At 36.7% G+C, this 24078-nt stretch overlaps 3 protein-coding genes across 6 annotated transcripts in view; all 3 read left to right on the top strand.

The window, feature by feature from the left end:
* The window catches only part of map2k5 (mitogen-activated protein kinase kinase 5), a 64937-nt gene extending 57323 nt beyond the window's left edge, over positions 1 to 7614 (top strand). For both annotated transcript variants that reach the window (XM_051114971.1, XM_051114970.1), the window contains exon 22: positions 4659 to 7614. In XM_051114971.1, the coding sequence (XP_050970928.1) occupies positions 4659 to 4769 (111 nt within the window). In that variant the 3' untranslated portion in view covers positions 4770 to 7614. The remainder of the gene's footprint in view (positions 1 to 4658) is intronic.
* A 5390-nt stretch (positions 7615 to 13004) lies between these two features.
* Positions 13005 to 19411, top strand: skor1a (SKI family transcriptional corepressor 1a). 2 transcript variants are annotated; one of them, XM_051115311.1, is made up of 9 exons: positions 13005 to 13204; positions 14277 to 15987; positions 16603 to 16693; positions 16914 to 17006; positions 17138 to 17206; positions 17773 to 17847; positions 17937 to 18011; positions 18179 to 18244; positions 18542 to 19411. In XM_051115311.1, the coding sequence occupies exons 2-9, from the start codon at positions 14287 to 14289 to the stop codon at positions 18637 to 18639; spliced, it is 2268 nt and encodes a 755-aa protein (XP_050971268.1). In that variant the 5' UTR covers positions 13005 to 13204; positions 14277 to 14286; the 3' UTR covers positions 18640 to 19411. The 2 variants fall into 2 exon arrangements, with proteins under 2 accessions (XP_050971268.1, XP_050971270.1); XM_051115313.1 differs by lacking the exon at positions 18179 to 18244.
* A 2277-nt stretch (positions 19412 to 21688) lies between these two features.
* Positions 21689 to 24078, top strand: part of pias1a (protein inhibitor of activated STAT, 1a) — a 42237-nt gene continuing 39847 nt past the window's right edge. Inside the window, exon 1 of one of the 2 annotated variants that reach the window (XM_051115316.1) lies at positions 21689 to 21714. In XM_051115316.1, coding sequence (XP_050971273.1) covers positions 21691 to 21714 — 24 coding nt within the window. In that variant the 5' untranslated portion in view covers positions 21689 to 21690. The remainder of the gene's footprint in view (positions 21715 to 24078) is intronic. The other variant, XM_051115315.1, reaches the window with a different exon arrangement.

Raw genomic sequence — 24078 nt, forward strand, 5'->3', positions numbered from 1 at the left:
TTCCAGAACAAAAATTTAAAGATAATTTACTCACCCCCTTGTCATCCATGATTTCGTGTCCTTCTTTCTTCAGTCGTAAAGAAATTTTGTTTTTTGAGGAAAACATTCCAGAATTTTTCTCCATGTAGTGGACTTCTAAGGTGCCCACAAATTTGAACTACCAAAAACGGTTTCAATGCAGCTTTAAAGAGCTCTAAACAATCCCAGCCAAGGAAGAAGAGTTATCTACTGAAGCAACTGGTTATTTTCCCATTGCGGTTTTACCTTTTTTTGTAAAGAGCGTTTGATCTTCTTTGCACGTTCACTTTGTAAACACTGGATTGGTACTTCTGCAGCGATGTAGGACAATTTTAAAGTTGGAGGAGAAAATGAGATGAGAGTTTTTCGACATACCCTAACTGTCGTAGATTGACCTGGATTACACAGAGTTTGCATGCACATTGCAGAGAATACACAAGACAAACATTTGAGGTTAAAAAGTATATAAATTGTAATTTTTTTTAGAAAATGACTGATCGTTTTGCTAGATAAGACCCTTCTTCCTCAGCTGGGATCGTTTGAGTCCTTTTAAGCTGCATTGAAACTGCATTTCGGAAGTTCAAACTTCCAAAAACTTCCAGTCCACTATGTGGAGAAAAATTCTGAAATGTTTTCCTCAACGAACATAATTTCTTTACGACTAAAGAAAGAAAGACACAAACATCTTGGATGACAAGGGGGTGAGTACATTATCTGTAAATTTTTGTTCTGGAAGTGGACTTCTTTAATTTGTGTTTTGAAGATGAACGAAGGTATTACATTTTGAGTGAACTATCCCTTTAAATCATAAAGTTATAAGCTGTTTTACTCATAAGAGTCAGGCAATATTGTGTATTCAGTTTTCTTAAAATACTGAGTTTGAAACACAGACCTGTGGGAGAAATCATTGGGTGTTTTTAAGATGTTTGTGTTTGAAAGGTGGCAGCCAACCCTCCCGTCTCACTCACGGATGTAGTGTTCAGTTAACTCTAATTGAAGTAGGCCTACCCTGCAGCTTTTTAATCCAGATAGATGGTCTGTCCCATGGTGACTGCTGAATTAAAAGATCAGCATTTATGAAATCTTAACATTGTCTAAGAGCTCTTGTACATCGTCCCGTATCCAGTGGGAGCGGGTCGTTAGTATGCAAATCTGAAAAGACCTAGTTATTACTCCGACTTTCTCACCTTCCTTACACTGTTTCTCTCTCTCGTGTTTTCTCTCGGCTTTAATATTGGCCTTGCGTGCGCGCGCACACGCGCACACACAATGACACGCATTACGCCGAGCTGTCGCTGTTCGCCAACACATTCTAATGAGGTGATGACCAACCACTTGTTATAATTGCTTTGGACTCCTTTTAATTTTCAAGCTTATTAATCATATGTAGAGTTATTTAAAATTGCATAAATTAATCTTAGATTAAAAAGCCTCAAAACAATTAAAGAGAGAGGTGAGATTTCCCCTGGGTTTGGCAGTTTTACTTTAATAGAGAATTCAGGTGATTATCACACTTTGATATGGGGCTGTGATTAATGTAGCCACACTTTTAAATGAGATTTTCCCATTTATTTATTTTTTTGTTCACGTGTTAGAGAGGTAAAGCAGGGAGACGATAATGACCTAACTAACAGAGTATTTATACTGCCTCTCCACTCTGCAAGTGTGCTAAGTTAGCAGCAGGTGGGTTAATTAATGGAGGTCCTGTTTCTGGCATGCTCCAGCACACACGCATACACCCAACAGAGGGACACGCAGGTGGTGTGGTTTGTGTGTTTGTGATCCGTCTCAGCACAGCCAAACAAGCAGGTGACCATCTAAGCTCTGATTTATTTCAGCTCGGCAGAGACGCGTCCAGTTCTATGTGTGTTTGCATTAGTTAGCAGGCCTGCACATCCTATCGATGTGCGTTCTGCGAGATATGTAGTTATTATAGCTAATTAATACTAAAATAAAAACATTTTTTTTGCTTCCTGAAAAAAAAAAGTTAACAAATGCTAACTTAAAATAAAATAGTGTATACAGGTAAAATAAATAAATATATAAAAAAGTTGTATATATACACTACCGGTCAAAAACAGTTTTAATGTTTTTTAAAGAAGTCTCTTCTGCCTACCAAGCGTGTATTTATTTGATCCAAAGTACAGCAAAAACAGTAAAATGTTGAAATATTTTTACTATTTAAAATAATAAAAATAAATAAAATTTTCAGTTTGAATATATTTTAAAATTTAATGTATTCCTTTGATTTTAAAGCTCCAGTCACATGACCCTTCAGAAATCATTCGAATATTCTGATTTGCTGCTAAAAAAAAATAAATAAAAATAATTATGTTGAACAGCTGAGTAGAATTTTTTTTTTTTTTTTTTTTTTTTTTTTTTTTTTAAATAGAAAGTTCAGAAGAACGGTATTTATCTGAAATAGAAATCTTTTGTATTATAAATGTCTTTATCATCACTTTTGATCAATTTAAAGCATTATTGCTAAATAAAAATAGTAATTTCTATCATTTCTTTCCCAAATAAAAGAAATGGATGAGTCCTGAAAAAATTACTCAGCTGTTTTAAATATTCATAATTATAATGGTGATGATGATGATGATGATGATGATGATGATGATAAATGTTTCTTGAGCAGCAAATCAGCATATTAGAATTATTTCTGAAAGATCATGTGACACTGAAGGCTGGAGTAATGATACTGAAAATTTAGCTTTGATCACAGGAATAAACTACATTTTAAAATGTATTCAAATAGAAAGCAGTTATTTTAAATGGTAAAAAATATTTCATAATATTATTGTTTTTGCTGTATTTTGGATCAAATAAATGCAGGCTTGGTGAGCAGAAGAAACTTTAAAAACATTAAAAATCTTACTGTTCAAAAACTTTTGGTTTTGTGTATGTATATATATATATATAAATATAAATAAATAAATAAATATATATATATATATATATATAATATAAATATATATATATATATATATATGTATTTACAACATTTTACACATTTCATATATAACATTTCTCATTTTAATATAGTTTTACTTTATGTACTAAAATAAAATAAAAATTATATTTAAAAAGTGATTTAAAATATTTAAAAAAACATATCTTAGTGATACTAAAGTATTGATACTATTTTTTTTATTTTTTTTTAATTTCAGCTTTTAATGGTTTAGGGGTTGATTTGATTACAACTTTTTGGTTTTTGTTATATAAAAATCTTATTAAAATGTTTTACCATGCATTCATTGCTTATTTTCCACTTATTTTTGTTACTTTTCAAATGTCTTTTATGTAATATTTGTATTAATTTACCCATGTCCCAGAAACATCAAAATCCACAAGAAAAATATTATTACATTTAAAATAAACCATTTCATATTTATTTTGTGAAAAGCATTTATATCACTTTTTAAAAAAAAATATGCCTCCTACAGCTGTAGCATCATTTCCAATAAATAGAGCAATTTTGTCCTTAATAATGTTTTTGGGAAAGTTAGTGTACTTGTTTACCAAGGATACATCATCTCTGAAAGCACATAAATAAAATCTTTGAATTACAGCAAGGCAAAGAAGTTTGCGTTCTATCTCAAATGTCATTTCCATCACAGAGTGTTATTAAGCCATAATAAATGATGGCACTCTAGTGGAAATGTTCATTACTTTAAAAATAGATGAGTAAAATGAATGTAACAAGTGAAAGTGTTTGAAGAGACTTAATTTCCAAGTCCAAACCTGGGCCAAAAGTGCCTGTAGTTGAAGAATTATGAGATGAACTCTCTCACCATTCTCCCTGGCCTCCTCTGTCAGGTCAGAAAGCAGGCTATCGCTGAGGGTCAGACACTCACCTGAGCAGGCAGGTTCGACATACAGAACCAGATCTGCGTCTAACTGCAGCAGGTCTGGTAGTGAAGCTGGCAGCGAGCGTTCGGCTGCCCAGGCTGTGTGATTGATGAGATGGGTGGCTGGTAGAGTCGCCCCTCAGGACTGCCCTCTCCAACACTCCAGCACTGAGAGTGATTAACCTCACTGTGGCACAGGCAGAGCTCACCATTAAGAGGACAGAACGATTGATGGTAGAGCGTTGTCCTCGATGAGAGTGAAAGAAGGAAAGAATGAGAGAGGATGATGTGGTGCTGAAAGGGTACGAGAAGATCATCAAAGGTGTTCGGTCTACGTCAAATGAACAGCAGATTAAGAAACGCTTGTTTGTTTACTGATGTGTCTGATTTTTCAGCTTCTTTTTGGTTCAGCCTTTTACTTTGTTTTAATGTTTATGTATTTGGATCACTGTCCTTCAATTGTAAGTTCAACTATTTAAAACCAAGTTAGTACTTGAGATGCATTGTGGAAGAAAAATTACTGCTCATTATCACTGCTCATTTGGTTACTGTTCGTCTCCGTTGAATACAGAAAAGAAAATCAGTTGGCATCACCTTGACATGAACAGCATTGAAAGTTAAACTGTATCCATCCTTTTTATTTTAATGACACATCACAGTGAGATTTATTGTTTTAGAATGATGTGCTTACATAATTGTTGTTCAGTCTCCATAACTAATTTATATTGCTGTTATGTCTCAGTGAAGAATCATTTATCTTCATTCTGTGTTTACTTTTCCTCCCTTCAGGACCACCCCTTTATCATGCAATATAATGACGGAAACACGGAGGTCGTGTCCATGTGGGTGTGCCGCAGTCTAGAGGAGCGCAAGAGCCAGCAAGCACAGAGACTCATGTGAACACCAGATGGAATTCTGGGAGATGCTGTCCACGTTTCCTCACTTTACTTTTCCGCTGAACCTAGAGAAGCAGCGACTGATCTCACATGGAGCACCTCCTCACAACCTTGAGTTTAATGGTGCACGGTGAGGGAACTGCTACGAGTCTAATGCAGATTACACTAGCATCCTGCAAATGAGGATTTTAACCGTTTGCATTGATGCAAATCTTTAACTTTGTTCTTCTGCAGTGGGTTTCTTTTCACTTTCTGTGCAGATTTCAAAGTAAATGTTTTTCGCAGAAGGTCCTTGCGGGGGGCTGTTGCTCGCTCGACTCCGATTTAGTTCCTGTGGGTTGGGATTTGAGTGGAAATACTGTCTTTGTCTGTACTTAAAGCAACAATCTGGTTTTGCCAAAACATCGTGGGCACGTCATAAATCATCTAGGTTTTTAAATATATGCACTTGTGCTGCAGTGAAAGTCTTGCTGCTGTTGTTTTAAAGCCACTTTTGTTGAGTTTCACAAATGGCCTGCCAGTGAGGATGGAAAAGCGTCATGCGTTGTTACGGTCGAAGGCAGTGGATGAGCTTTGGTGGAAGGCGTGTGCGGATGAGCTTTAGATCGTCCAGCAGCAGGCCATTGGGTTGTGTTATTGCCTTCATCCAGCATAAGCCCAGCTGTGATCTTTACTCAAGGGATTCATGGGAATTGGTTCCTTTGATTTGTGCATTGCCTTAATCTCTCTTTCAAGGTCATTTTATATACTTTCAGCTCTATGTACACTACTGTTTAGACGTTTGGGCTTGGTAAGACTTTTTTTGTATTTAGTAAGAATGCATTAAAGGGGTCATGAACTGAGAAATCAAAATTCCCTTGATCTTTTGACATACAAGAGGTCATTATACTATAAAGGCATCCTTTAAGTTTCAAAACCAGTCATAAGTAGCACGGGTATGTTTGTAGCAATAGCCAAAAATGCATTGTATGGGTCAAAATTATCGTACATCAATGGAAAGCGTATTTATTCGGACAATATTAGAGAAGATTTCTATTTCAAATAAATGTTGTTGTTTTTTTAACAACTTCTGAAGTGTCCTCAAAAATATGAAGCAGCACAGCTGTTTTCAACACTGGTAATAAGAAATGTTTCTTGAGCACCAAATCAGCATATTAGAATGATTTCTGAAGGATCGTATGACACTGAAAGCTGAGTAATGAATGCTGTAAATTCAGCTTTGCCACATTACATTTTTAAATGTACTAAGAATAGAAAACAATTATTTTAAATCGTAATAATATTTCACAACATTACTTTTTACTATGTTTTTGATCAAATGAATGCTGCCTTGATGAGCATAAGAGACTTCAAAAAACATTTAAGATAAAAATCTTACCAACCCCAAACTTTTAAGCGGCAGAGTGCTTTTTAATGTTACACAGCAAATCGGACAAGTCTAGTTAATATTTTCCCATTAGTCTTTTATGAAAGGAAAATCTATGAAATTAACTTCAGATGGGAATTTAGATAAGAACCTGTGTATTCTTAGATCACATTAGCAGATGCAGATTAGCACAGCAGGATCCACAGTACAGGTGCAAGAATGGCAATATTGATTCATGTAACACCCTTTTAAGCCTGAATTCATGTTTCTCTTATACTTCGAACCAGAAACTAATAAAATCCCTATATAACGTATACATCTGTAGTTAAGGTCAAATGTTTATATACACCTTGCGGAATCTGCAAAATGGTAATTATTTTACCAAAATAAGAGAGATCATACAAAATGCTTGTTTTTTTTAAAAAAAAATTTATTTAATACTGACCTGACCTGAAGATATTTCACATAAAAGACATTTACATATAGTCCACAAGAGAAAATAATAGTTGAATTTATAAAATGACCCCGTTCAAAAGTTTACATATGCCTTGATTCTTAATACTGTGTTGTTACCTGAATGATCCACAGCTGTGTTTTTGTTTAGTGATAGTTGTTCATGAGTCCCATGTTTTTCCTGAACAGTTAAACTGCCTGTTGTTCTTCAGAAAAATCCTTCACATCCCACAAATTCTTTGGTTTTTCAGCATTTTTATGTATTTGAACCCTTTCCAGCAATGACTGTATGATTTTGAGATCCGTCTTTTCACACTGAGGACAACTGAGGGACTCGTATGCAACTATTACAGAAGGTTCAAATGTTCACTGATGCTCCAGAAGGAAAAATGATGCGTTAAGAGCCGGGGTGTAAACTTTTGAACTTACTGAATATATTTGCATTTTTATTTTTATTTTTTTGCCTAAATATATTTTTTTGATTTAGAACTGCCCTTCAGAAGCTACAGAAGATAATTACATGTTTCCCAGAAGACAAATACATATAGTCTTGTGGACTATATGCAAATGTGTTTTATATGAAATATCTTATTTAGGTCAGTTCTAAATAAAAAAAAAAACAAAAAAAAAAAACATGCATTTTGTACGATCCCTCTGTTTTTTGTAAAATAATTAACATTTAGCAGATTCTGCAAGGTGTATGTAAACTTTTGACCTCAACTGTAAATTCACTGACTTAACTTACTGTAAAGTCCTCCTTCACTGAGGGTTTTATCAAAGCAAATTACATTAACCACATCAGGCCCTCACATCGGCCTTTTCTTATATTTATGTGTTATTTTAGTGTCTCATCAGTATTACTTTAAAGACTTTTTTTAAATGCAATTGCCATATATTTTTTTTATTCAGATATTGTGGTTCATCCCAGCCTGTGTCTTTTGAATAAATGTCTCACCGGTGGATATGACTGCCATCAACAAAGTGGAGTAAGAGTGTTTTATATAATGGAGAATGTGTAGAGTTCTGAAAATGTAGTTTTCGCATACCAAAGCCAAATACATTACATTGTAGGGTTTTTTTAAGCTGTATTATAAGTTATATTATTTGTTGCACCCATTTCTTAATATGTACAACTGACCCAAATTAATGTCTTTGATTTTAATGGCAAATGGCCAAAACAAAATCTATGAGGAACAAAAAACAACCATGTAACTACCTAATGCAGTTGAGGTGAGGTTTGAACCAAAAAGGTGATTTTTCCTAATAAAAACTTTCAGATCTCATTGCTTCATTTGCCTGTATTTTGTGTTTCTGTGTTTTTCAAGATAATCTAGATTTATATGATTTGTGAAGTCAGCAATGATGGTGCTCATATTGCGGGATTCAGGTTCAAAGCAAGTGATTTTCTCTGAATAAAATTCAGCAGTGTAAGACGGTATGGATTTGACTATGCAGTGTTTCCATAAATGTATTTACATTTGGCTCTCTGTATTCTAAGACGTGTTTGAGTTATTTATAAGATACATAATTTAGTATATGGTATTATAAACCTACTTCTATCTTCAAAGATGCTATTCATTTAAAGATACTCCACTGGATTAGGTTTAGGCTTATCCCTCAGATGATTAGCATTACATAGTTTACACTTTGTGTGTTTGAAAGGATGGTATTTGATTACACATAATTCATTAGCGGTCATGGGATGCAGTTTTGGTCCAGTGTTTTCCGAGTGTTGGGGTCCATACAGGATGACTACAATGAGGAGGACAGGAACCTGATACGGAGGTCGGACTTACTCTCCTCTCCACATGAGTGCATATTGAACCGGATCACTGTTAGTGTTCACTTACACTGTCCAACCTTAATGTTTACAAAAACACTGTGCATCGGATGTAACATTATGGTGATCAATACGAAAAGCATAATGAATATCCAGACGGAATGCTGTTTGAGAGCTTGCTTTGCTTGTGTGTAAAAATACACACACACACACACACACACACATATATATATATATATATATATATATATAACAAAGGTATCTCCCTTAGATAGAAATAAATTGCAAAACATAAAAAACTGAGTTAAAGGGATAGTACATCCAAAAATTAAAATTGCCATTAATTACCATCATAAGACCTTTGTGCATCTTCGGAACACAAATTGAGATATTTCTGATGAAATCCAACAGCTTTCTGACCCTGCATAGACAGCAACGGAAGTACCACGTGCCACCTGATCTCATGACGAAAACGCACGTGTTGGAACTTTTTGGCAAGATGCAAAATACGTACCTGTAGGTACATATCACTGCAGTTTCCAACATAAATGAACACTAGAGGGGGTAAAACAGCGAGCACTTGTAATCATTTTCATATACAGTTTGATTACAGGTCCATATGCATTGCTTTCCGGTCCTAACAAGCTTATTCGGTAGCTCAGCCGGCACGGAATTGGACTTGGGACCTTGGGTTCCGTGGAATACATGAGTCAAGATGAGAGATTGAAAAACAAGCTAAAACTGCTTGCGATTGCGTTTTTACGTCACACTCACTTTTTTTCATACTATTGTCCGCCACCATTCACGAAAGTATTATATTATTATATTTCTGCTTTCTCTGCTTGTGAACAAGGCGCAGCGCGTGCGTGTTCTACGTCAGAACCCCGGCTTCTGCGTCAGCAGCACCACACACATGCATCGTGGTACTCTCCTGAACACACATCAAAGACTGACACTGAAGAGAAGAAATTGATGAATAAAGTCGTTATTTTTGTTTTCTTTGCGCACAAAAGTATTCTCGTAGCTTTGAAAAATTACGGTCGAACCACTGATGTCACTACTGGACTGTTCTAACAATGTCCTTACTACCTTTCTTGAACATGTCAGTTGCGTTTCTGTCTATGCAGGGTCAGAAAGCTCTTGGATTTCAACAAAAATATCTTAATTTGTGTTCTGAAGATGAACATGAGGGGCAGTAATTAATGACAGAATTTTCATTTTTGGGTGAACTACCCCTTTAACAATATCATCTCTAACAATTTTAAGTCATTTTGTCCCACGTTTGCATGTTAGGGTCCAACAACAGTCCAATCAAACTGAACCGCAGGAGAAAGGTCTCATCAGAGCAACAATATGGGCCCCCGCAGCTAAAGGCCCCTCAGTGCTCCTCCTCCTTGAGCTGTTGGGGCCCATATAGTGCTGCTCTAATGCGACCTTTCTCCTGCAGTCCAGTTTGATTAGCGCGGGGGCCGGACGAGCACCGAAAGACCTGTTCACAGCCATTACCGAGATTCCTTTATCAATGTCTAGTAATTAAAATGTCACCACTTAATTTTCAGGCCATGGTGAACCTCTTGTAGCAATCTTTTCCTAATAAAAACAGTAATCGAAACGCTATTTTCACTAGAAACAAAAAGGTTGCGGCAGGCGACTCGGGGGTGTCAAGGCGACAGAGATCAATATGAGAGAAGCTGATTGATCTCGCGCTAAAGTGAAATTTATTGGGGTCGTGCTTTTATACTGCGCGGATATAACGGTGACTGTAGAACACTGCTTTTCAGCTGATGCGTTTATTAAACCTCTCTTGCTGAATTAGTCTGCCTTTGATTTATGTGCCAATCTTCGCAATGACCTCCAGGACAGCGTCTCCTATTTTTCTAAAACACACTGGTTTAAATCTGAAGTCTTTCCGTCTTTGTTGTTATCTGAACTTGTTAGTGCGTTCTCTGAACAAAATGAGCTGCTTAGTAAATAAAGCGTTAAGCTATCACCAGAAAAAAAAAGTTATTGTATTTTATACTCTTTATTAGGCATTATATTCACTTCAACATGCTGTGGCTTGTTGAAATAGCACTGGTAATTTGAATATCAGCCAGCTCCAGTAAATAAATAAAATAAAAAAGAGTTGCCCGGTTTCTTGGCCATTTTCTTTAGTTCTCTAAAACGGCGACCAGAGGGCATCAGTTCAAACTGTCAGGTAAAGGTATCCAGGTCAGATGATGATGACATTAGCCCCCTTAAAGGGCATGCCTAATTCCGCTAATACTAACTAGTATAATCAGTTTTTATTTTAGTCTTTTCTTGCCCGAACCATTTGTCACCATACTGACATAAACGTGGAGTATATAGGTCTGTGCGGTAATAATGTTAGTTGTATAAATACGCTTTTATAAATAATACTCTAAGCACGTTAGCACAACTTTATATGCGATAGGTATACGACTAATTATATTTTAACAACGTGTTTTTAATCCTAATGTTATGCATAAGATCATATACAGTGCACTATTTAATGGAGACGTTTTTTTTTCTCAATTCTTTCTTTCATATTCAGCAACTGGCCTATATAAAGTTTCTTTAATTAGTTTACTCATGCTCGTGTAATATAATAGCTTGTATATTAATGAGCCAATAATGGCATATGTCGTCCTGAAACACAATATTTATCGTATTGATTCAACCGTTATGTAAAAACAATCATTGATTATTTAATAGCATGTCAGAGAGGTTACTAAGCACATCAAGTTTAACACAAAACAGCCATGTCGGTAGTAAATTAATGATGATAAATAAATACTAAGGTTAAATGACAACAAACTGAGTGATTTTAGTATTTTGAGGTGGTCCGTGAACGTGCACTGCTTGCACATTTTACGGGGGTATTTTTCTCAAACAATGTCTGACTGAATGATGGCAGGATGGCTTGTTTAAAGACGGCTGTTGTGTAGCTGTACCTGCTCGTGGGAGGATCCAGTCTTGTAGGACATGTGAGCCCCTGTCTCCCCGCCATAACACTAACAATGCTGCATTGAGTCTGCCCTCTAAATAATTAACAAGAAAGGAATAATTACAGAATAAAATTGTAATTATTGTTGGGCCAGAACGAAGCTTCTTGGTTGTGAAAGGAGACACGACCAGGCAGATCTGGTTAAAGTTTCCCTTCTTATTAATATTGAATTAGGTTAAGCCGGTGGCCCCTTGGTCACAGGGCATACTGAGCATCGCTTGACAGATTTTTAAACTTTCAACTCTGACGATATATGCTAAAATGTATTTATTTATTTTTTTTAGAACAAAGACGCATTTAGTCATTTAGGCTACTTGGGTCAAACAGCCAATATCCATATGCCTACGGATGCATGTTCACTTAACGCAGTTAAAACACAGTTTAGCTCGAAGGCAGTTCTGATGTAATGGCTCTGCTAAGAAGAACCATCCCTCTCAGGCATTTTTTTTTTTGACATTATTAACTAATTGATTCCGGGTAATTGTTAACATTTTATATAATTAACTACCGTTTAATCAGGTAGTTTGACGGAATGACGGTAGGTACTAAAATGACGGTGGCTGGAATAATTAAACGGATTGAAAAAAATATTAACAAAAAGAATAGGTGAATATATCAGTTGTTCAGGATAGATGTAGCAGTTGTTTAAAACAAACTACAGTGATTTTTTTTAACCAAGGTATGTTTTGCAAAGTGGGAGACACGGGCGCTGAAACGCCTGACTGGTGATGCACACACAGCCAAAACATTTCTGAGGGAATAACAATTTTCCACTGTCGTGGTATTTCAGATTGGACGGCACAACTTTGCCCGGTTCGATATTGATATCTTTACGTCAAGACTTAGTGGGGTTAACTGAAGGGCATTGATCAGGTTTTAAATAGTTAATACGGTCATATAAGGTTGCACCACTTACCTCAGTCCATTGCTCTGATATATCACTGTTTGTACACACTAGCCGCTCTCACTGGCTGGTGTGTTTAACAAATGTGCATCATTCACCGGGAGACATGTGACGTAAAATGCGATGACCACGAGCCTCTAATAGCAGTTTAAACTGCATGGCCTGCGGACATGTAGCCTAGAGGAAATGTTCAATGCAAATTCATAAGAATACATTGTTTGGTTTCCGACGTGTCACTCATGAACATGAACGTTATTAAGTTCTAAAATTCATGGGAAACTTATTAGTCCAAAACAATAAGACGCAGATGTTCGTGATATGAATGGGGGGAAATAACAAATCATCAAAATTTACCATTGTTCATTGTTTTTCATCTCTCCACAACCCCTTTATTCGTGCGCAATCGCCTATGCGCAAAACCGATTAAATTGCTTAAATTGATGGCATCTTTGTTGTAATTTGATCTGATAGTTTTCCATCTATCTATCTATCTATCTATCTATCTATCTATCTATCTATCTATCTATCTATCCATCTATCTACGTGTAGAAGCAGCTCGTTTATAAATTGGCAGTGATCTTTGTTTTGGAGTAGTGGAAGCAAACGGTTAATACCAGAATCGGATTTGATCTCAGTGGGTGTGCCTTCTTATTCTTTTTGGCGTCCCCTCTCTTGAAGTAGATCGCGCACAACCTATTAAGAAGAGGCACGAGCTCCGGGATTGCCATGTGGTCACTCGGCTCGCGCTCCCGTCACCACGCACGAGAGCTGAGTGGGATGGAAACTCTAAAGCTGTTTTGAGAGGAGAGACTCTATCCAGCCTCGCACTTCTCATCACGCGGTACACACGGACGTTTTGTCCTTGTTTTAGGCCTGTTGATTTGACGCAAAACAAACTCGCTCATCTGACTTCGTTTCCTGATAAAAAGGTAGGTTTCTTTTTATATTTACAAGCTGTTCAAAATAATAATTAGCCCATGTATTTTCTTAAATTAACGCGCTGTCCCATTTATTTTAGTCATAATGTTTAGGACTAAAAAAAGGCTAGCCTGTATTTTTTTTTAAACATGCTGATCGTTTATTTCGAAAGAGAATTTATTGCACCTAAATCACTTGATACAAAATAATATGACAAATCTGTAGAATAATTGTACATCGTAAAAATGAATTGAATAAAATGAATGAATAAAAACGAATGTATGTGTATGATGGAAATATAACAGCTCCTTGCGCAATGTTTTAATTATAAATGATAAGACTTTTATTAACAGATCAAAGTCGAACAACACAGGCTGTGTAATTACACAGAAAGCGGCTTACTGCTTCTTTTCCTTGTTGCTAAGCTCATTGGAGTAGCTAAAAGATTCTTCCCTTCTGCCCCTTTGCGTATTAGAGTCGTAAGAGGCCTTTAAGTAATCGCTCCGGCTTCTGAGCCGATTTGGAGACATTAAGCAATGATGCAGGATCTCAGGTCAGAGAGTGCGAGCTTTTAAGGATAGTGTTGGAGCCGGCAATATTCTCAACCTAAAAAGCGAAGTATTAATTAGAAATATTAATTAGCGGGCCTAAAGCTGCTATTTAAAACGGAAAGCGTTAACTAAAAATACTAACAGTATAGCCTGTAATACAATGCTAAAATAATTATTCTAATTATTGTAAAAATTGTAATTTTTAAAAATAATTTCTTATCTTGCAAAGTATTTCTATCGAGGATGAAACGAATAAATGTGATAGAACTGTAGACAGGAAAGAGACATTTAAATGTATTACATTTTAATTTTGCCTTTTTATAGATGCTGTTGTAGGCCTATATTAATTATAATAATAAAATCACAATAAAAAAACAATATAATAGTAATAACTATTCTAATAAATGTGTTTATATTAGGATAACGCTTACACAAGCACACTTTAATAATTCTAGATCATCTCTCAAAAGTTAAATAATATACAAATCTTGAACTGAAGTGTAATTTTACATTTCTGACTCGTTCTCCACAGACTTCCAGGAATGGAGTCGATACCCAGTCAGCTTTCTACGGGACGAGATGTTTGCTCTTCCCCCAACTCAAAGCAAGAACTGCAGCCTTACTCTAGCAGCAGCTCGCTTAAGCCAAATCAAGTGAGTGAGACTGTGCTGTACGGAGTGCCCATCGTCTCTTTGGTCATCGACGGTCAGGAGAGATTGTGTCTGGCGCAGATTTCCAACACTTTATTGAAGAACTACAGCTACAACGAAATCCACAACCGACGCGTGGCGCTTGGAATTACGTGTGTGCAGTGCACACCGGTGCAGCTGGAGATCTTGAGGCGCGCGGGGGCAATGCCCATCTCGTCGCGCCGCTGTGGCATGATCACCAAACGCGAGGCCGAGCGCCTCTGCAAATCCTTCCTCGGTGCTCACAACCCTCCCAAATTACCTGAGAATTTTGCATTCGATGTTTCACACGAGTGCGCCTGGGGCTGCCGAGGAAACTTCATACCTGCGAGGTACAACAGCTCCAGGGCGAAATGCATCAAGTGCACCTATTGCAATATGTATTTTTCACCCAACAAATTTATATTTCATTCGCACCGCACACCTGAATCTAAATACACACAGCCGGACGCGGCCAATTTTAATTCATGGAGACGCCATCTAAAACTCACCGACAAAAGCTTGTCCGACGACATTTGTCACGCGTGGGAGGACGTCAAGGCCATGTTTAACGGCGGCAGCCGGAAACGGGCAATGCCAGGGAGTGGATCAGAAATGTCCTCCCCGCTCAAACCGCAGGCCTCCGGAAACATCACGCAGACCGCTTCCCCTGATATTCCTCACAAAACTTTGCGCTGCGACGACGACCGTGGTAACCTCGGTTTAACCAACAGTGTGCGTAACTACCCGCTCATCCCTGTGCCTAGTAAGAGTTTCGGCATGCTTAATAAGATCCCGCCACCCATTTTCCCCCATCCGTACAGTTTCCCAGCATTTGGACTGTGTCAAAAAAAGGATGAAGGAGTTGGTGAGCAGAACAAGACCAGTGTACCTGGTGTGTTTTGGCCCGGTGCGAAGGACGGTATCTATCCATCGTTCCCCATGTTTTGGCCTACCGCAGGCAGCCTGCCCCTCTCGTCCTATCAACCAGCTCAACCAAAATCACACACGGAGCTCATGGGTGGCCGGCAAACCGAAACAGACATGTCAGAAAGTGAGCGGGGAGGAAACACACCTAGAGACAGTCTGTTCGACAGTGAGCGCTGCTCCAGTTCGCAGTCCCTCAGGAACGACGAGGACAAATCTGGGGACGAGGCCAGGTCAAGTGAGGGTCAGCCGAGCACCCCCAGAAAGCTGAGCTACATTTCTGCGTTCAGACCAGTCGTTAAAGACGCAGAGAGTATAGCCAAGCTCTACGGGAACAGGGACGCGTACAGCGGAGCTCATCCTGGCCACTTGTCGCCAGACTTTGTGAGTGAGAGCTCCAGCTACAGATCGGCCTCTCCGTGTGTGGACAGCGGGGAAGAACCAGATGTCGACGTGGAGACTCACAGAATTCCGGAGGACGAGGAGTCTATACAACTTTCCGTGGATGATCGACAAAGTCCCGTGAGGGAAAACTGTCAAACGCCACAGCCGGACGATGACCAGACAGCCACTTTCAGTGACGCGGCCTCCCCTGATCAAAAGCAGAACAAGCAGGTGGCAAAGAAAAGCGATGCCATTGCTTACAAAGTGAGTCACACAGACTGTCAAACCATTTGAATCTATAACCAGTACTTAAACATCAAACTAATAGCTCCATCTTAGTGACTAATTATTTTGAATCAACAAAATGGCAGACTGAATAAAAACAGAATAGCACTCGTCCGATGGAGCAGCCTTTCAGCTCGAATAGCACGTAATGACACATAATTATGAGCCTATGGACTCTACATTCATAGTTTTCTATTTGTGCACAATTTGCAATTTATGTTGTTATGGATACAGATCGTTTAAATTCTATTTATTAACGTAGAACGATCTAAATAAAAGAACCCAGCGGCGCGTAATTATAGTAAATTAAATGTTTAGAATGAATGGTCATTTCTGTCGTCGCCCGCGGGCGATTGGTGCGTTGGCGTAAGGGCTCCCCTGTGGATACTGCGCAAATTATTCTCTTTGTCAGTCCATCTGACCGAATTTACCTTGTAATACGAGTAATTTGGCTTGATGTTGCCAAATATTCGTAGATCATTAGAAGAGTATAAACGCAGTCTGTTGTCTGATGCGTGGTTGCGTAAGAAAAGAAGAAAATAATGCATAATTGGGGTTGTATTTATTTTTTAAATGCATGGTTAATTTTTGCAGGTGTACTCACATGAAAAGGAGGGAGAATCTCTTCAGAGCACACTGCCATGTTCAGCCTCTAAATCTCCTCGCTGCGCACTGGAAACAAACGGTAAGACAATTTAACAATCTAACATTTAAATAAGTGAATCTGGATAAACTGGGACATTTTTTGCCATTAAGATGACTGGAAAAAATGTCCTCCAATTTACAATTCATTCGTATTATATAGCGTATACTCTTTTAATTTTAATTTCGTCGATTTTAGAAGAAATTATATTTAATTATGCACTCTGAATAAGTGGCCTGCTAACAAGACTATTTCCTTTTAGATTCACACATTTCAAACAACAGCCCTACTGACGACGAATGTGAATCACAAAAATCCTGTTCGGATCAAATTAGCGTTAGCAAAGAGAGCCAAAGTGAGTAGCAATAAAAATATTGTCCTGTTCTTCTCTGTGTATTTTTTGTATATATATTTATACAAAATAAATAATCTTAAAAATAAATAAAATTCAATGTAATAATATATTTCTTCCTTATTTTGTGGCAGGCGACGCAACTTTGAGAAGTACTGATAACAGATTTAATTTCGAGAAAGACATCGAGAATATGGCGAAAGGTAAATTTTTAGATATTGACAAATTTGAGTTGTGTTATTCCATTGTTGGGGTGTTAAAATAACAGATTATACATAAGATAGCGTGACAAATTACAAATTGAGGCAGCCAATTTTCTTTTATGATTGTTTAAAAACAGACAAGGCAGTGTCTATTTTTATGGGAAATAGTCTTTTGTGTTCAACGTTTCTCGGTTTTCACGCATAATGTATTTAAAAATGCGTGTGATCGCTACACAATTGTGTATAACTGAGAATTGTCCTTGAACTGCAGACGATCCACATTGCCAGGCTCGTTTTCCACACACCCCTCAGGCAACTGTCCTAATTATTTTGCAATGTCATGCTTGAGAACACGGGGACCGTGTGTTTAGCCTTAGTAACCTAAATAGCGCTATTAGACAAGAAAACCAAACAGAGAGTGAAAATACACGATTAAAAAAAATCTGATTTACTTGGGATCATTTTCTCTAAAAGACTGTAGCTTACTCAAAAGCTATTGGGATATGTGTGGTGATTAAAAGTCACAGTGATATGATAAATGATGTGATTTCTATCGGTTTCCACAGAGGAGCTCCAAAAGCAGCTCTTGGAGCAAGTGGAGCTAAGAAAAAAACTCGAACGGGAATTTCAAAGTTTGAAAGGTAATTAAAAGATGGATATATTCACACCATGCTTTACATTTCTAAATCATTACATCTATTTGTAACTTAATACGTGTTGACTCTAACAGATAATTTTCAGGATCAAATGAAGAGGGAACTGTCTTATCGAGAGGAGATGGTCCAGCAGCTGCAGATTGTACGAGGTAATACATTTTTTGCACTACAGTGACAGGTTAGAAAAAGTAACACTTGCATACTTTCAGACAGACATAATTTCTAAAGAAAATATTAGGTCACAGGTAATCTAAAACATTTAATGTTTGTGACCCACCCCAAATGATTTATTCATTTTTCTTTTTATTTTATTTAGACACATTGTGCAACGAGTTGGATCAGGAGAGAAAGGCTCGTTATGCAATTCAGCAGAAGCTTAAAGGTAATTTAGAAACATATACACTATCAACCATATTTTTTTATTTACATTGCTTTAAGGGAATTACAAAAGAAATATGCAAGTGCTACTTTTTAAACAAATTACTCAATGTACTTCAAATTTTGTGTTCAACTAACTGGTGATGATTAGAGAGGAGTGCGTTAGCTTTCTAATCATCATGCGTTAGATATACATTACAGTGTATCATTGTGACGCATGATACAGCAAAGAATTCTGTAGGTTTAGCTGTAGATTTCCCTTGTGCTTTGATTCATGGAACTAAATCGACCTTTTCCCTAGAAGCTCACGACGCTCTTCACCATTTCTCCTGCAAAATGCTCACTCCACGCCACTGCACAGGGTCCTGCACATTCAAGCCGCCCCTCTTACCACCTTAACTTAAAGCTGCATCCCAGGATCCCAGTGACATCTGTAAACCTCCCCTAAAGGAATTCTCCACTTACACTCTGTTTGAGAGGTTCAAGTTATGCACACCGAACACTGAGGCCTGAGGACTGCTGAATCACAATCCATCCCCAAGTAGGCTATTCACTGGCATTTGAACATTCCGCTGCGGATGAAAGTGTCTAGGATTACTTTACGAAAACAGTAAAACAAGCCAGAGGATGACAATAAACATTCTAATAATTATGCTGTTACTTGTGTAAATAGGTTGATTTTTTTTAAAACGATACAAATACATAATATGTGGCAATGTGCAATGAACTGTATAATGTGAAATTTCATAAAATGGAACTGTTGATTATTATTCTTATTATTTATGTATTTATGTGTTTTTACATGTATTTGTTTTTTTTTTTCTCTAAATGAATTCACTGATGTGCTATCCCAAATTAATTGTGTATCATTAATTTTAAGCACTTTAAGTAAGCAACATTTCAGGCCCGTCCATCGAAAATGAATCAGTCCAAAAATTACTGAAAAATCAGCTGTACTTCATATTAACATACAACAAACACAAGTTTGAACAAGCACTTATCCCATATTTCCTAAAAAACTATTCAGAATACCACAAAAGTTGTTATTCCATATGAAAGTGCTCAAACTAAATGTTATAAGACCTCTGGAGTGTTTCTTTCTCCCTTTCTCTCTGTCTTTTTTTCTCAAAAATAAAATTATCTCTTGTCTCATTCTTCAATAAAAGTTCAATTAAAGCCACAAGTATTGACTCATAAATTCAAATGTCGCCTACACGCAATGTTTCAAAGACACTGCTTAAATTTTCACAAATGAATTGTCTATTTAATGACAAATTCAGAAACGGTATTGAACTTAGCTTTAAAATTATGCCTGAAGAAACATTTACGTGACAACATCCGGGTCGTTATCTTGCTACGCTACGTAGGCTATCCTACAGACAAATAAAAATATATATTAAACAGTAATATTTAAAAATGTTTTCTCACGAAAATGCAGTGTTTCCTTTCCCAACATTACAACTTTTTTTTTTTTTTTTTTTTTTTAAAAAAAAAAGGTCTAGACGGCAAACGTTTTTCAGTAGCCTTCTTTTTGTTTGTTTGTTGTTGTTTTCAAACTGCATTATAAACGTACTAAGCCAAAAACGAGGCTCGGCGTCTATTAGCGTTGTGAAATACAACACTTCCATCTAGTGGTAAAAACAGACATTGCACATTGCCGATGTGCTTATTCGTCGATATAACTGTTTTATAATTGCAAATATTGTATTTCATGATTATATGCTTATCAAAGCCATGTCTGGCATGTGCATCCACCCAACGATGGTTATACTCGGTGACAGGGACAGGCATGGAAAATTTAAAAAAAAGCTAAATGAAGTACAAAAATAATTGAGAAAATACTTTGTAATGAGTGAAAAAGCATTTCAGGGCAATTTTTTTAGTATAAAAACACATTTCTGCAAATAGAACCTATTTAAATTCTTAAAAAAAAAAAAACATATTTGTTTATTATCGATGACTTATAAAACTGAAGCATATTTTCACTATGCACATAATTTATCATAAGGAACAAGGTGAAGTAGAATACTGTGTTTCATGTGGTTTATTACAAAATTATGTATTACTATGTAAGTTTTTAATGTTACACACTTTATTTATTCATTTATTCACTTATTTTTACCTGTCAAATCAACTTGTACATGCTTTATTGTGCATGATTAATTTATGCATACACTGTAAAAAATAAAAAACCCAATTTGTTGAGTCAGCTTAAAATAATTTGTTACTCTGATGCCTTAAAATTTTAAGTTCAGTCAACTAAAATAAGTTTAGTCAACTTGAAATGTTAAGTTGTACTAAGTAACAACTTAGATATTTGTGTCTGCTAAACTTAACAGATGTGTAAGTAACCCAACTGCCTTAAAATTTTAAGTTGATTCAACTCAAATATCTAAGTTGTCACTTAATATAGTATAATTTAACATTTCAAGTTGAATAAACTTTTTTTTGAGTTGACTGAACTTAAAATTTTAAGGCAGCCAGGTTACAAATTATTTTAAGTTGACTCAACAAATTGTTTTTTACAGTGTACATTTCTGTATGACATTTTTTAGGGGGTCATAACAATCCAGGTAATTCAGAAACATTAAAAACAATCTTCTCATCAATGTTTTCAGCCTCAAGTTATAAGAAAAGTAAAACTCACTATGATTTCCCTGCATGTCTTATTTAAAATAAAATCCAAGTGTTTTAAATACTACAGCCATATTGTTCATTTTGTTGGTGTTGGACAGATGTGGATAGAGTGTGCTTTAATTTATTTATTTATCTGGATAAAAATACTATTATAGATGAGCGTCTAAAAAAAGATTTGTATAATGTTAACATTATTTGATAACACATTACAATAAGGTTCATTAGTTAACATTAACAACTAGTTTAGTTAACATGAACTAAATGCTTCTACAGCATTTATTAATCCCAGTTAACGTTAATTTCAGCATTTACTAACGTATAAGTAAAATCAAAAATTGTGCTTGTTAACATTAGTGAATTAACATTAACTAACAATGAACGACTTTATTTTCATTAATTAGCATTAAAGATTAATAAATACTGTATTAAACGTATTGTTCGTTGTTTGTTCATTTTAGTTAATACATTAACTAACGGAACCTTATTGTAAAGTGTTACTATTATTTTAACACATTTTACAGCCACTGCCAAACTAAAATAAATGAATAAACTTTAGGGGGTTCTAAAATTTCTTGGGAAGTAGCCTATGCTCAGATGCCCTAAATCAGGCTTAGCCTTCCTATACATAAATCTCTAGTTAAGCCCCTGTTTTTGGAGTAGTAATCATGTTACCTTTCCCAGTGCATACAGGTTTTCCACTGAAAAACGTTTAGCAACACTATTTGAAAAACGTGAGAACGGTTACGCCGGCAACGAGCTGCGCGTGCACACCACGTGACCCGATAACGTCACGCCTGCGCTAGCAGTCACAAGATGGCGGAGAGTGCGGAACTAAAGGTAAAACGCTGCGCTCAATTTCCAGTCGGATAGTGTGCAGGGAGATCTTATTGTACCGTTAGAAGTACGCGTACTACTTACCTGCTGTATTAAGAGACCGTTATAATGCATGTAACCTCTGTTCTCGTAGCCAAAGTTGCACGAGAAATGATTTTGCAGTGGAGCTGTTGTAGAAAGCTTTCAGCGTGTTATTGTTGATGTAGAGGGAGCTGTCTGACCACCGCTCTCCTCAGGGGAATTACTAACTTTAACTCTTTCTCCTTAAAAACTCACGTTGAGAGAATCCGTTGAAAATCAGTCTCAGACTCAGGCAATTTTTAAAAATGCTGTTGGTAGACCGTTTGTGTGTATTTTGGTGGTTAATGTGTGATGTAGTCGCCTGGACTTGTGGATTTGCTAGAAAGCTCCATCGCTTCGCGTGCAGGGCGCGAGCGCTGTTGACGTGCTGTCAATCAAATGAGAGGAAGCGCACGAGCACAGTCGCTCAGATTTCAGCACCGAAATAACAGCTGATTATTGCAGTTGATCACCAAACTTTAGCTAGATGTCATCACTTGGATACCGACTTAAAATTTAAGTTCACCGTCCTTATGCCTCAGTGCTAATGGACATCCTTCTGTTCATATAAAATTGAAAAAGCTTTTTTTAAAGAAAACACTATATTGAAAAAATTACATTGCTGTTATTTAAAATGTTAGTTCACCCAAAATGTTAAAACTTGTGTGTGAAGGATGAATGACAGCCTCAGTCACCATTTGCTGATTGTATGTGGAAAAAAAAAAAACCCGTGAAAGTAATTGGCGACTGAAGCTGTGGTGCTGCATCTTTTATGTTTCACAAAAAAGTAAGTCTTGGAGCAGTTTTGGAGCAACATTCGTTTTTGTGTAGCCTAACCCTTTAAGTATAAGGTAGTGTGTTAATGACAGGTGTTGCCTGACTGTGATGTTCTGATGTAGTTCAATTTTAGTTAATAGGGTTTGTGAGCTCATAACTGTATACAACATGCTTAAGCATTTCTTTTTCAAGCTGTGCATGTCTGATAAGAGTTTTTTTTGTGTGTGTGTCTATGGAAACTGGAAGTCTGTATCATGATAGAGTGTTGACCAGCACGCTGAAAGAAGTTCAGACTGTTTTAAATGTTTCTGCTTTTTTGATATCGGTGATGCTCTCTTTTATTCGTTCTCATTCAAGGTTTCATCTTGTCTTTTCGCTTTAAAATTGGGAAAAAAAGTTCTCTGTTCCTGTTTTGCATTTATGTGGCGCATATAGACCTGTTGTTTGTCCTTGGTCTGTGTCTTTGGCAGGTCCGCCAATGCAGAGAGAAAATTCAAAGCCATAATTAGATTTGGCGTCTAACCTGATATTTTACACCACCTCTTTTCACTGTGCTCGCAGAAATATTTAATAGTTACTTTAAAGGCAGTAATCAGCAACCGTATAAAATGGTACTTTGGCTTGAATTAACAGTCAGATTGGCAGAAGGTGTGGGCAGGGTGGATAAGAGAGGTAGACTTGCCCACATGTTGCTTGCTGGACTGATATGAATCAGTTCAAGGGCTCAGAGGCTTGTGATGTGAAGAGTCAGACTGTGTTTTTGGTGAACTCAATTGAGTCAACTACTTGCGTATTTTCACTGGAATCTCAGTGGTAAGTCTAGAAACACCCCTGATTAAAACGTGTAGTTTAGTAATGAGTTCCAGAATCTTCAAATACCTTAAGTGTAAAGGCGAATCATATCAATATTGCTTTGTCCTGTTGTGGGACACTTCCTTAAGATGAATTTTGTGAATTGAATTTCAATACACTGCGCTACACTGAGACCAAATGTGAAGGCGATTGTGCACAGAGTTCATTAACGGAGAAGTTCACTTCCAGAATGAAAATTTCCTGATAATTTACTCACCCCTATGTCATCCAAGATGTTCATGTCTTTCTTTCTAGACAAAAAGAAATTAAGTTTTTTTTGAGGAAAACATTTCAGAATTTTTCTCCATATAGTGGACTTCAATAGTGGTCAATGGGTTAAAGATTCAAATTTTAGTTTCAGTGCCTCTTCAAAGGGCTCTGCATGATCCCAGCCGAGGAATAACAGTCTTATCTAGCAAAACAATTGGTCGTTTTTTAAGAAAACTACAAATGTATATACAAATGCTCATCTTGCACTACAACTTCAAGCATTACGTAATTACGTAGGCGGAAGTACCAGCCTATTGTTTACAAAATGAACATTCAAAGAAAGTCAAATGCCCTTTGCAAAAATGGTAAAACAACAATGTCGGAGGATTTTGAAGCTGGAGGAGAAAATGCGATTGTTAGGGTGAGTTTTTCACCCTACCTTTTTATTTTTTATGTCTTTTTCTTTTT

Source organism: Labeo rohita, chromosome 7 (assembly GCF_022985175.1).
Source record: "Labeo rohita strain BAU-BD-2019 chromosome 7, IGBB_LRoh.1.0, whole genome shotgun sequence".
Lineage (NCBI taxonomy): Eukaryota > Metazoa > Chordata > Actinopteri > Cypriniformes > Cyprinidae > Labeo > Labeo rohita.